The following is a 14327-nucleotide window of genomic DNA, read 5'->3' on the forward strand; positions in this document are numbered from 1 at the left end:
ACCAGCTGCAAAAGACTCTCTCGAGCCGGTGCGCCCCTCCGCCTCGTTCACTAAAAAGGTTACGGAGTCCCTTCAACGAATTAGGGAGAGGGCCGCAGCAGTCGAGCCGAAGGACCCTGTGCCGCCCAAGCCTCTAGAGAAACCGGCGAAGGCGCAGACGCCGATACTTTTCACCTTGCCGCCTAAGACGGCGCCGAAGGCTTTCGCAGCGAAATCAGGGGCCGGAGTGCCCGTGAAGGTGTCTTCGACGCCAAAGCCGTCGTTGGTGGTCCCGGGCCCACGGCAACGACAACTAACAGAAGAGGAGCGTCAGGAGGTTTTCATCGACGCCGACACGGGCAGGCTCTCCCTCCTCAAGAGAAAGATCACTCCTGAACCACAATTGGAGCCTTACAAGATTCCACTCAAGAGAAAGATGGACTCTGCTGGTGCCTCTGCCTTGATGGAGCCCGTTTCACCACAGGCTCCCGAACTCTCACCCACTCATTCCCATATCGAGGCAGGTGACGGCGACGACGAGGATGAGTATAGCTATCCCGTCTACACAGACCCAGAGGATGTGACTGAACCATGTCCTGCAGGTGGCGATCCTGGGGACCCGCATTCAGGGCAGGAGCCTCAGTTTTTCTCAGCCAAGACTTCCCCCACAGAGGACTCTGCGGCTTTCAATGCCCTCATCGAGAGGGCAGCAGCCAATCACGACGTCGAGCTCCATGCTGACCCAGTGGACGTCGACTTTCTCTTTGACACCTTTTCGGTCTCTGAAAAGACTGTAAAGACTCTGCCGATGCTGAAAGGGGTGTTGAAACATGCGGCTGAGGTGTTCAAAGAGCCCACCCGGGCGAGGGTCATCAACCCAAGAATCGACAAGAAGTACAAGGCAGCGCCCACTGATCCTACTTATATTAAAGGACAGTTGCCTCTGGATTCCCTGGTTGTCTCCAATGCACGCAAACAAGCCAACTCACAGACTACGGGTGATGCTCCTCCCCCAGACAAGGAATCAAAAGTCTTTGAGGCTTCTGGAAAGAGGGTGGCGGCGCAGGCAGCCAACATATGGCGCATATCCAACACGCAGGCGCTACTGGCGCGTTATGACAGGGCACACTATGATACTCTAGAGACCCTTTTACAGCACTTACCCGATCAATATAAAGAAGCGGCAGAGATGTTGATACAAGAGGGGAAGCTTATCTCCAATGCTTCCATTAAGTGCGCTCTGGACGTGGCTGACACCGCCGCGCGCGCAATTAACACTAGCGTTAAAAGCTGTGGCGGGCTGGATGGCGAACAATCGCCTCCAACTGAATGCCTCTAAAACCGAGGTTATTATTTTTGGTAGGGAAAGCGAGCTTTGGGGCGATCAGTGGTGGCCACCTGAATTGGGCCCTGCTCCCACCCAAGTGGCTGAAGTTAGGAACCTTGGGGTGTGGTTGGATGATAAACTTTCATTCACCGCTCACACTAAACGGGTTGCCGGAACTTGTTTTGGTGCCCTGCGGTGTTTGCGACCCATTTTTAAGTTTTTTGATGCTGACACGAGACAGATCATTGTCCAGGCCACTGTCTTGGCTAGATTAGATTACGCCAGTTCTCTGTTCTTAGGCGTTAATCAAGCAGAACTAGTTCGTCTCCAGCGGGTGCAAAATGCGGCCGCCAGGATGTTGGTTGGTCTTCCGAAGTTTGTTTCTGTGCGCCGTACTATTCAGGATCTTCACTGGCTGCCCGTGGGGCAAAGAATCAAATTTAAAACCCTTTGTTTAACTTTCAAAATCTTGAAGCTGGCTTCTCCCCCCATTTTGTCACAATTAATTTGTCATTATGAGCCATCTAGAGTCCTCCGATCCTCAGGGACGAACCTTGCTGTAGTGCCACGTTTTAAAAAAGCAAGGATGGGCGGACGCTCTTTCTCTGTGATGGCAGCAGTTCTCTGGAATTCCCTGCCTGCCTCTCTTCGCTCCATTCCTGATCTGCTCCCGTTCAGAAAAGCCTTGAAGACCTTTTTATTTTCCACTATTTAGTCTTCTCCTCTGGTTATTAGTTTCCGTGTTGTGTTTTTTACCTTCTCCTAAGCGCCGGGACGCCTCTTGGCTGCGGCATCCGTGCGCTTTATAAAATAACATAACATAACAAATAAAATAACATAACTAGCGTTACGCTTCGTAGACATGCATGGCTGAGAGTATCTGGGTTCAAGCCGGACATTCAAACTACCATCTTGAACCAAACGGTCAACCCAGACCACCTGTTTGGCCCCGAGGTTGATACCACCCTTGAGAAGATGAAAAAGGACACCGACACTGCAAAGTCTATGGGTGCCTTGCAATCCCAGCAGTTTCGGGGTGGGTCCTTTCGTCGCTCCAATACTAGAGGCACCTCAAGGGGTCAACTTTAACAGTCAACGCAATTCTACAAAAGCAACACCCAGACTTCTTATACCAACAAAGGTCGGGGTGGATACCGTGGCAACAACGTCAAGGGCAGGGGACGTGGAAACAGCTCCAGGTCCTCCACCGCCAACAAACAGTGACGCCTTGTCACTGCCCCCCGACCACGCAACACCGGTCGGGGGGAGACTCCAGCAGTTCCTGCCCATGTGGAAGTCCATCACCACGGACAGGTGAGTCAGAACACTTATCCAATACGGTTATTGTCTGGAGCTCACATCCACTCCACCCAACATACCCCCAAAACACCGTCCTATGTCCGGCGAGCACTTGCACTTATTGCAGCAAGAAGTCAGCGTCATGCTGCAAAAAGGGGCAATAGAGCTCGTGCCCTTGCAGGAAAGAGGTGCAGGAGTTTACTCCCTGTACTTTCTGATTCCAAAGAAGGACGGATCCCTCAGGCCCATCCTAGACCTCAGGCCACTCAATTTTTACATCCTATCGGAGCATTTCCACATGCTCACACTGCAGCAGGTTCTTCCACTGCTTCAACAGGGGTACTACCTGGCAACTCTGGACCTGAAGGATGCGTACTTCCACATTCCACTACATCCTTCACACAGAAAATACCTCAGGTTCACCATCCAAAACCAACACTACCAGTTCAAGGTTTTGCCTTTTGGGGTCACCACGGCACCCAGGGTTTTCACAAAGTGCCTAGCGACGGTGGCGGCGCATCTAAGACGTCAGAACATCCACGTCTACCCCTATCTGGACGACTGGCTCATTCAAGCAAAGTCGGCCCAGCAGTGCGCCGACCACGTGTCCCAAACCATTCACCTTCTGCACGATCTGGGGTTCTCACTGAATTACCCAAAGTCCCATCTCCAGCCCGCTCACATACGGCAGTATCTGGGTGCGACCATAAACACTCTGGCGGCTACAGCACAGCCGAATTCAGTGAGAATCGACAGCATTCAATCGCTGATCCAAAAATTCAGACCTCAACACTCGCTTCCAGCAAGAGTGTTCATGCAGTTGATAGGCATGATGGCCTCCTGCATCTCCATTGTCCCGCACGCGAGACTACATATGCGTCCGCTTCAGGAGTGCTTAGCACGTCAGTGGACGCAGGCTCACAACCAGTTGAAAGACCTAGTGTTGGTGAGCGGTCGGGCATACAACTCTCTGCATTGGTGGAATCCACAAAACCTTTGCAAGGGCTGACCGTTTCAAGAGCCTGTGCCACAGATTATCCTGACAACGGACGCTTCTCTCCAGGGATGGGGAGCGCATGTACTCCAATACACTGTGCAAGGACTATGGACGCAGCAACAGGGGAAGATGCACATCAATGTTCTAGAACTGATGGCGATCTTCATGGCACTAAAAGCCTTCAAAGTACATCTGTGCAACAAGGTCGTGTTGATTCGGACAGACAACATGACGGCGATGTACTACATTCAGAAGCAGGGAGGCACACACTCTCCGCAGCTGTCTCATCTGGCTCAGAGCATGTGGAAGTGGGCCATTCAGAGGAACATCTTCCTCATGGCAGAGCATCTCCCAGTCAAGGACAATCAGATGGCGGACCTGCTCAGCAGGCACAGCCACCAAATGCACGAGTGGGAGATAAATCCATCTGTACTCCAACCGTACTTCCAAAGGTGGGGTCATCCGGAGATAGACCTGTTCGCCACAAGGGAGAACGCAAAATGCCAAAGCTTCGCCGCCAGGTTCCCACACCCACAGTCGCAGGGCAATGCGATATGGATGAACTGGTCAGGCAAATTTGCGTACGCTTTTCCCCCAGCACCTCTGATTCTGCTGGTGGCACGCAAACTCAGGCAGCACTCGATGACTCTCATCCTAGTTGCTCCAACGTGGGCTCGCCAACCATGGTACACCACGTTTCTGGAACTGTCCGTGGTACCGCATCAAAGGCTACATCTCACACCCAGCCTTCTGACGCAGAGCCATGGCGACATTCAGCACCCAGATCCGCAACAGCTCAACCTGGCAATTTGGCTCCTGAAGTCCTAGAGTTTGGCTACCTCAACCTTCCTCCCAATTGCATGGACATCATTCGGGAGGCTAGGAAGCCCACTACTCGAGCCTGCTACGCGGCAAAATGGAAGCGGTTTGTCATCTATTGTGCGAACCACAACATTGATCCGCTGGATGCTTCTATTCAGAACATCATCTGTTACCTGTTTCATCTATACAAGTGTAATCTGGCCTATACTTCCATTCGCATTCACCTGTCTGCGATGGCCACATATCTCCAAAATAGACAGCACCTTTCACTTTTCAAGGTGCCTGCCATCAAAGCATTTCTGGAAGGCCTCAAAAGAGTCATTCCGCCACGGACTCCACCAGCTCCTGAATGGAACCTCAATGTGGTTCTTACAAGACTGATGGGTCCTCCCTTTGAGCCACTGCATTCCTGCGAGATTCAGTTCTTGACATGGAAAGTGGCTTTCCTTGTAGCAATTACATCGCTACGGAGGGTTAGTGAACTGCAAGCCCTCACAATCCAAGAGCCATTTTTCTAAATTCATTCCAACAGGGTAGTGCTCCGCACTAACCCTAAGTTTCTGCCCAAGGTTGTGTCTCAGTTTCACATCAACCAAACCATTGAGTTGCCGGTTTTCTTTCAAAATCCTGAGTCACTGGCGTAGCGGATGCTCCACACCCTTGACGTTAAACGGGCCCTAAAGTATTACATTGATAGGACCAAGGATTTTAGAAAGACTAAGCAGCTTTTTGTCGCCTTTGCGCCACATCACAAAGGTAACCCTATTTCCAAGGCTGGTATTGCTAGGTGGATCGTGAAATGTATTCAAATCTGCTATGCAAAGGCAAAACGCACTCTTCCCATTCCACCAAGAGCCCACTCCACCAGAAAGTTGGGGGCCTCTATGGCTTTCCTTGGAAACATTCCCTTAGAGGACATATGTAGAGCAGCCACATGGTCTACCACACACACATTTACTAAGCATTACTGTGTAGACGTGCACTCCAAACAGCAGGCAGCTGTAGGGCAGGCTGTTCTCAAGACACTTTTCCAAACTGCTGCAGCTGGCACAGGCGAACGCCGCTAATGGAGGGACTGCTATGTATTCTATGCACAGATATGAATTCAGCAGCCCACATGCCTCGAACTGAAAATGCTACTTACTAGTATGCATCTGTTCTTGGCATGTAGGGCTGCTGACATTCATATCGCCCGCCCTCCTCCCCGGCGCCTGTAGCAGCTGCAGTATTCACATATATACTCATAGCATGGTCATCATTCACTGAGTTTCACTCCATCTTGGCCACAATGGCTAAAAACAATCTGGGGATGGAGTCGATGCCCATGCGCACTGTAGTCCAGGGGAGGAGCCACCTATCTCGTGATACTTCGAAGACTCTTCCAGGACAACAATGTGCAATCATCCGGACCCAACACTAGGCGGCGATCTATGCACAGATATGAATGTCAGCAGCCCTACATGCCAAGAACAGATGCATACTAGTAAGTAGCATTTTCAATACAAATAGTAGATGTGGGTGGGAGTAGGGAGGGTGGGAGGGATACAGGGATATGGAGAAAAGGCAAATCAGAAACATTTGAGGATCGTCAAGGGGAAAATGAGGGAGAAGGGTAAAGGCCGAGGGAACGGACAAGATGGCGGGCCAGGGTCAGGAGAAAAAAGCGGCTGAGAGCAGCAGCAAAATGGCGGCCAGGACAAAAGAAAAAAAAAAGAGTAAAGAAGTCCATGAGAGTAACCCAGTGAGTATGACCCAAAGTGCCAGGAGAAGTCCGGGGGTACATAGTTAAAGCAAATCAAAATCAGTAAGGGAGAGGAGGCGTTTTTGTTAAATCTTACAATTTTAAAGAATTTCTTTAGATTTCAAAACTCCACACTATGAAACTTTTTCAGGAAAAAGTGTCAATGTTAGCCTATGAAGGAGTTGAGGTTCTGTAGTTGGACTCGGGGGTCCCCCAGGGTCAGTGATGCACTCTTGTTACACCCTCAGCGGCACTTGGGCAGCCGGGTGTTGAGGCCCAAAGTTATCCAATGGGGGATAGGGGCCCTCTGGTTGGTCGCTGCTGGCAAGCAGGCCACTGTTTTGTGGGAGCACAGCTCCTGGACTTTAGCCCAGGGCAAATGGGGAAACAAATAAGCACCAAAGGTGCGCCCTCAGCGGCACTAAGGCTACTTCGTGCAGGGTGCTGTTTCGAGGTCGGGTGCCCTGTTTGCATTGGAGAACCTCCGGTTTGCAAAAGCACTGCTGGCAGGGAGACGAAGGACTTCTGGGTGCAAACACCACTTTGAGAGGCAAGTTGGGAAATTAGGGGTTGGTTAGGCACCATCGTTTGGGGGCATCTGGTGCAGGGGTGCTTTTTGGGGTCGGATCTTCTTACCAGCCCCTGGTCATGGTTAGGGGGTCCTTCTGGATTTAGGCTGCAGGTGTCGGCTTGAGGCAGGTCAGGGGTCACCGGATCTCATTTCAGGATCCCCGGGGCGACCTCCTTTTGGTGTTTGCCCACTGTAGCTTGGGTCGTGGACGGCGGGTGCAGAGTGGGGCGAATTTGCAGATTCCGCCTGCTGCCAGAGGTTGCAGTTGAACAAATCCGGTGTTCACAGGAGAAGCAGTCTTTGGAAGGGATGGCGGGCTGGTCCTCCGCGGTTTTTGAGGTTGCTGGCTGCAGGACACACCGGAATTTGCAGGAGCAGGTTTGAGGGGGAGACAGGCCGGTAGGGCTTCGGCAAGCCAGTGGGCGTCTTCCTGTTAGCTGCTGAATGGCTGTTCGATCCTTCTTCTTTTCGTTTCTTGTCTGGCTCTGAGGAAGCAGGGTTCAGGGGTGCCCCTAAATACTAGATTTAGGGGTGTTACAGGTAGGTAAAAGGCAGGGATCAATGGGTCCCTTCCCTGGGGTGGGTGCACCCCCTATTATGCCACCCTCCAGTGGGAGGGGGGCATTTGCCTGTCCCTGGTTGGCTGAGTCCACCCAGATTCAAGATGGCGTGGACTGAGAGTTGTGCTTCACCTTGCCCCCCCTCACCTGAGGGGTGGAGTTGGCAGAGGTGGGCGCACACCTCTTACTCACTTGTTTTGCCCGCCGGTTCTCCGACCCAAAGTGGGGGTCAGAATCATTGAGGACCATTTGCTGAAAGCAGCAAATGTGTGCCATGTCGACTCTTCACTTTGTTTTGCACCAAAACACACAGCCTGCAAAGGCAGTGTGTGAGTGTAGTGGTACAGGACCTCTAAGGGTGGCACAATAAGTGCTGCAGCCCTTAGAGGCCTTCTCTGGTAATAGTGCCCTGGGTACCTGTGGTACCATTTACCAGGGACTGACCTGTTGCCAGAGATGCCAATTGGGTTAATTTTGGGGAAAGAACACAGGCCCTGGGGACCTTATTGGCAGGGACCTAGGGCACACCAAGTAAAAGTGCATCAGTAGTCTGGCATAATTGTGGGGGGGTTACTGTAACAGAAACCCACTTTCCTACACCCCCGGGCTGGTTCTAACCTCTGAAGCTTGAACCCTGCTACCAATTTACTTACCCGTCAGAAGTGTCTCTTCAAGCAACATTGGATAACATTCGGGCCTTATCTTCAACTTTGACCTCTGCACCCGGCCACCCATGTGCCGCTGGTGGTGCAGTGTCTGTACTTACCTGAACCTTGCCCTCTGCTGACCCTGCAACCTGAAGACTGGAACTGTAAGTGGTATACCTACCTGTAAAATTCCATTATTGTTTTCCTCAATAGGTTAACATTGCAAAGAATGAAAATTGCACTAAGTGATCACTTTTGAAACTGAAAATAATTCCTATTTAAAAACGTACTTCCCATTTTCGTATTTCTTGGCCTTAAAATAAATCTTGAGCAACGCTTATTTTTTATAAAATTGGTGTGGATCTCCTTATAGAGTTGTGCCATTTATCGGTCCTTTTATGCACAACAAATGTCTTTTACTCCTCTGTGTTAGGCCGAAGGCTTCTCGCCCACAATACCACATATAGAGGATTTTAGGTTTGCTTTGAGCCCTGTACACTTCTGGGGGAATTTCTGGACACATTCCATGGTCTAACCACCTAGTGGTATACCATATACAGAGCCAACTTCCTACAGCTGCTTTAACATGGCACACAGGCAGTGTGCCATGTCTATTTGTCTGCACCAAGGCATGCAGGCTGCAGAGGCAGTTGGCATGGCCTTGGTGAGGGGTCCCTAAGGGGTCTGTGACCCTGTGCACTTTAAATCAAAACTAGATAATTTTCCAGGAAAGGTGTCAAAAGAGGCACTTTCTCACACCTATCTATCGTACTAAATCTGTACTGAAATAGGGCGCTGGGCATCAATTATTGAACTAAGCGCAATTTTAACATTTTATCGCTCTCTCCCCCCCCCCCCCATCTCCCTTATTTCCTTCTCTCTTTTCCCCTCTTGTACCTCCCTTTCCCCTAGGAGGAGGAGGCCTTACTTTCGGAGATGGACGTGACTGGTCAGGCTTTTGAGGACATGCAGGAGCAGAATATGCGGTTGATGCAGCAGCTGCGTGAAAAAGATGACGCTAACTTCAAGCTCATGTCCGAGCGCATCAAATCCAACCAGATTCACAAGTTGCTTCGAGAGGAGAAGGATGAGTTGGCTGATCAGGTGTTGGCACTTAAGTCACAGGTGCGTGCGGTCTGAACAAGGTGCCGAACTCGCATGAAAAGACAGATTTACTTTTACCCTGAGAAATCTCCCTGGCTTTATAAATGTTTTCCATAACCCAAACATCAATCTAAAAACAAAGGATCAACCAAGTGTGCCTGGAATCCTCCCAAACAGAAAGTGCCTTCATGGTCTTAATGGTTTGAGAACCCCTACTACACATTTCGAGTCCTTGGCTAACTTGCACAGTTTGAAATACTGCCTATATTTTGCTTGAGGACGACCTGATGCTCCCTCTTTGTTTATACATTCAAAAAGAAGAGCAGTTGACCCGCCCTTGTTCTCCTGCCCCATGTACAGTGACATATGAAGAAATGCTTAGTCATGGACACAACACTACATATCTGAAAGAAACACGTTAGTGTTAGATTCCTTACCTTAGAATATCCCCAGGCGTCAGTCTGGATCCGGAAACTTTTGCGTAGCAGTACCCCTGCGCGTCGGTAGGCGTCGTCTGCAGGCGTCCCCTGCGGCTCCGCGTCCGTCGTCGGCGTCGTGCGCCGTGATGACGTCGCTGGAGTACATAGACGCCGCCTCCGCGCGCTGACGTCAGTTCTTCTTTTTTCCGCGCCAGTGGACGCAGATCTGAAGAGCAGTACTCCGGTCTTTGACCAAGTTTTTCGATTGTTTTTTTCTCTATTGTGCCTGATAGGATGCCTGGATTTAAGAATAAGATGTCGGTCACAGACCATCACCGCCTCATCACCGCCTCTGTCTCCGGTGTCTGGGCCCCGACCACGACGTGGACTCCTGCGTCGACTGCCGGGCCCTTACCAACAAGGCTAGGCGGGAGCGGTCCCGCAAGCTACTGGAGCTCCGGGTGTCGGCCCCACGTCGGGACCGGGAGCGGTCCCGGTCCGGCCGGAGGTCGAGAGAGCGTTCGAGGGAGCGGTCGCAGAGCCGCGCCGGGCGCTCCGGAAGTCGACACCACTCGTCAGGTAGGAAGCACAAGAAGTCGGGGCGTCGTCATCGTACCCCCGACTCCCGCGCGATGCGGCCGGGGGCTTGGGTGACCCCAACCCCGCGGCTCCGCTAGAGTCGCCGGCGCGGCCTGCCTCATACCCTCCGGTCCCTGGGCATGGTGCGACGCCTGAGGAGATCGAGGCGTTCCTCATGGCCATGAGGGCGCTCGCTTCTCCGACGGGGCCTACGGCGCCTTCGGGCCCAGTGCTACCGTCTGGGGGCCCTGGCGGTTCGGGTGTCCCTGCCTCGGCGCCGTCGGGTGCTCCGGCCCCGGCGCCGCCGACGGCTCCGACCCCGGCGCCGCAGGGGCCTTCGGGATCGGCGCCGGCTGGTCTTCCGGCCTCCCCGGCGCCGTTGCCATCGGGGTTACCCCCGACGCCGCCCCCGCGCGGCGCCGGTTCTCCGCTGCCGGTTCCGGCCGGCGGTGGGGTTCCGACGCCGGCTCCGGGCGGCGCCGTCCCCTTACCTTCTCCGACGCCGGACGCGGCGCCGGACGGGCGTCGCTCGACGCCGGTCCCGGCGCCGATGGGGCCCATGAACCCCGAGGAGCCGGTCTTCAATATTGACTCCGAATACGGAGAGGATGAGGAGTACGGTGAAGGTTGGGAGGGGTCCGAGGACCCTCTGGCTCGCGAGTGCCAGTATGACCCGGACTGGACAGGTGACTTGGGGGATGCCAGTGGTTTGGACGACTCTCCTAACCCTGGTTTGATCTCTCCTCCTTCCGTGGCATCGGTGGAGGGAGCTGCCTATTCTGTGGTGCTGATGAGGGCTGCCAAGGCCTTAAACCTTGAGCTCCCCGTCGCGGCCGTAAGGCCTAACATCCTCACCGAGGTCTTCAAACCGCAGTCATGCCCACTGGAGCCACTGCTGCCGTTTAATGAAGCCTTGTCTGACGTTCTGTTGGGCACATGGTCCAGGCCCGCTTCAGGTGCGCCTGTTGATCGGAACGTGGCCAGGCGCCACCGTCCTTGTCCGGACGACCCCAAGTACCTGTCTACCCACCCCACTCCTGAGAGTCTGGTGATCCAGGCCTCGACCTCCCAGTCCGCATTCCCGTCGGCCCCGCCCGACCGGGAATCCAAGAGGTATGACCAGTTTGGCAAAAAGGTCTTCTCGTCCATTAGTTTGGGCCTGCGGTCTTGCAACACCGCCTGCCTCTTGGGCCGCTACACCCACTCTGTGTGGGATACGGTCGCGGAGCTGCTGCCAGAATGCCCCATGGAGGTGCGGGCAAAGCTCGGTCAGGCTGTGGCTGAGGGTCGAGATGCAGCGAAATATTCGATTCGGTGTGGTCTTGATACGACCGACTCGCTGGGCAGAGCTATGTCTACGACGGTGGCGATTCGTCGTCACGCCTGGCTGAGATCCGCCAATTTTTCGGCTGATGTCCAGAATACCCTGATGGACATGCCGTTTGATGGCTGTCACCTGTTCGGTGACAAAGCGGACCACGCGCTGGAACGCTTCAAGGACTCCAGGGTCACGGCCAAGTCCTTGGGTCTCTCGACCCAGCGTCAGCAACCGGGTTCGTTTCGTCCCTTTCGTGGCCAAGGAAGGGGCGCCCCCACACGTGCTGCCAGCCACGCGCCGCAACAATCCTTCCAACGTGGTGGCGGCCGTGGAAACCGCCGTGGTGGCGGTCGGGGACAACGGCGGGGTCAGACCACACCTTCCCCCGCAGCATCTACCCCAAAATCCTCCTAGTCCGTGCTTTCGGCCCCATGTGACGCCAGTGGGTGGCAGGGTTCGCCATCACCACGCTCACTGGCGCACGATCACTTCGGACAGGTGGGTGCTGCAAATTGTCCGAAGGGGCTACTCCCTCCCCTTCGACACCTCTCCTCCAGCCATGCCACCGCAGAACCACCGTGTGTCGGGGGACCACTTGACACTTCTGCAGGAGGAAGTTACGGCCCTCTTGGCCAAGGGGGCCATCGAGCGCGTTCCTGGGCCAGAAGTAGGGCGTGGTTGTTATTCCCACTACTTTCTGGTGTCCAAGAAGGACAAGGGGGGCCTACGTCCTATCTTGGATCTAAGGAACGTCAACGGCTTCCTCCGGAAGGAGAAGTTCAAGATGTTGACGTTAGCTCAGGTCTTGGCTGCTCTAGACCCGCAAGACTGGATGGTAGCGTTGGACTTGCAGGACGCCTATTTTCACATCCCCGTCCTGCCGGCCCACCGGCGTTACCTGCGGTTCACGGTAGTCCAGGAGCACTTTCAGTTTATCGTGCTCCCCTTCGGCCTTACCAGCGCCCCACGGGTGTTCACAAAGGTGATGGCGGTGGTCGCAGCCCATCTGCGTAGGTTAGGGGTTTCAGTCTTCCCCTACCTAGACGACTGGTTGTTGAAGGCGGGCTCGCCCCAGACAGTCGTCCACCACCTTCAGATGACGGCAGACCTCTTGCACGACCTGGGGTTCTCCATCAACGTGCCGAAATCACACCTGTGTCCCTCTCAAAAGCTCCTTTTCATCGGAGCGGTTCTGGACTCGGCGCAGTTTCGGGTTTATCCTCCGGAACGGCGGGTTCGGGATATTCAGGCTTTGATTCCCATCTTTCAGCCGCTATCCCGAGTCTCGGTCAGGTTGACGCTGCGGCTGCTGGGACTGATGGCTTCCTGCATCCTTCTGGTGCATCACGCCAGGTGGCGGATGCGGGCTCTGCAGTGGGACCTGAAGTTTCAGTGGGCCCAGCATCAGGGCAACTTGTCCGACCACGTCTTGATCTCGGAGGGCACTGCGAGACAACTGCAGTGGTGGCTTACGGACCGCGATTGGGTCAGGGGCAAGTCCCTCTCCCTTCCCCAACCGGAGCACGTTGTCGTGACGGACGCGTCCCTCCAGGGCTGGGGTGGCCACTTGGGAGAGGCAGAGATCAGAGGCATCTGGTCTCCGGCGGAGTCCCGGCTCCATATCAATCTGTTGGAGCTGCGGGCGATTCGTCTGGCACTGAAGGCATTCCTCCCCTTTGTCAACGGGAGTGTAGTGCAGGTGTTCACCGACAACACCACCGCCATGTGGTACTGCAACAAACAGGGCGGAGTGGGGTCGTGGACCCTTTGCCAGGAGGCTCTGCGCCTCTGGCAATGGCTGGAACGTCAGGGCGTGACTCTGACGGTTCAACACCTGGCAGGTTCTCTGAACGCCAGGGCGGACGAACTCAGCCGTCGGTGCTCGATGGATCACGAATGGCGTCTGAACTCGGACGTGGCGCAAGGCCTCTTTCTGCAATGGGGAGAGCCTTGGTTAGATCTATTCGCCACAGAAGAGAACGCGCAATGTCATCAGTTCTGCGCGTTGGAGTTTCCAAGACGGCACTCGCACGGCGACGCCTTTCGGCGCGAGTGGAGTTGCGGTCTGTTATACGCCTTTCCGCCTATACCACTTCTGCCCAGAGTGCTGAAGAAGATCAGGCGCGACCGGGCCCAAGTTATCCTTGTGGCTCCGGACTGGGCTCGAAGGTACTGGTATCCCGAGCTACTCAGCATGTCAGTCGGTCCCCCGATCCGCCTGCCCCTTCAGGAGGACCTTCTGTCGCAGCAGCAGGGGACGGTCCTCCACCCGAACCTGTCCAGTCTCCACCTCCATGCTTGGAGATTGAGCGGCGGCAGTTGAGGCCATTTGACTTGCCTCCTGAAGTCTGTGATGTTATTCTGGCAGCCAGGCGTCCCTCCACTAAGTCGGTATACGCCTGTCGGTGGAACAGATTTGTGGCATGGTGCACAGCAAAGGCTGTGGACCCTCTTTCTGCCCCTCTTTCGGAGGTTCTTCTGTTTCTTCTTTCTCTTGCCCAGCAGGGCTCTGCTCTGGGCACTATCAAGGGCTACCTTTCTGCCCTTTCAGCCTTTTTGAGGCTTCCTGATCAGCCTTCCTTGTTCAAATCCCCGATTGTAACTCGATTCTTGAAAGGCATCACTCACATGTTTCCACCTGTTCCGTTTGTGATGCCTCAGTGGGATTTGAACCTGGTTCTAACTTTCCTGATGTGTGCTCCCTTTGAGCCCCTTCATTCTTGCCCTCTCCGTCTCCTGACTTTAAAGACGGCTTTCCTGGTTGCCATCACCTCTGCCAGGAGGGTGAGTGAGCTCCAGGCTCTTTCTGTCCAACCTCCTTTCCTGTCCATTCATCCTGACAAGGTGGTTCTGAGGACTAGACCTTCTTTCCTGCCCAAGGTTGTTTCGGCCTTTCACATCGGGCAGTCCATCACCCTCCCTTCCTTCTTCCCGCCTCCGCATCCTTCAAAGGATGAAGAGCGG

General features: G+C 54.2%; 1 protein-coding gene across 2 annotated transcripts in view; it reads left to right on the forward strand.

Annotated features, from left to right (window-relative positions):
* Positions 1-14327, forward strand: part of RNF40 (ring finger protein 40) — a 244231-nt gene that overhangs the window by 163965 nt on the left and 65939 nt on the right. The window contains exon 16 of one of the 2 annotated variants that reach the window (XM_086931679.1): positions 8856-9068. In XM_086931679.1, the coding sequence (XP_086787805.1) occupies positions 8856-9068 (213 nt within the window). The remainder of the gene's footprint in view (positions 1-8855; positions 9069-14327) is intronic. The other variant, XM_086931680.1, reaches the window with a different exon arrangement.

The sequence above is a fragment of the Lissotriton vulgaris genome, chromosome 7 (assembly GCF_964263255.1).
Source record: "Lissotriton vulgaris chromosome 7, aLisVul1.2, whole genome shotgun sequence".
Lineage (NCBI taxonomy): Eukaryota > Metazoa > Chordata > Amphibia > Caudata > Salamandridae > Lissotriton > Lissotriton vulgaris.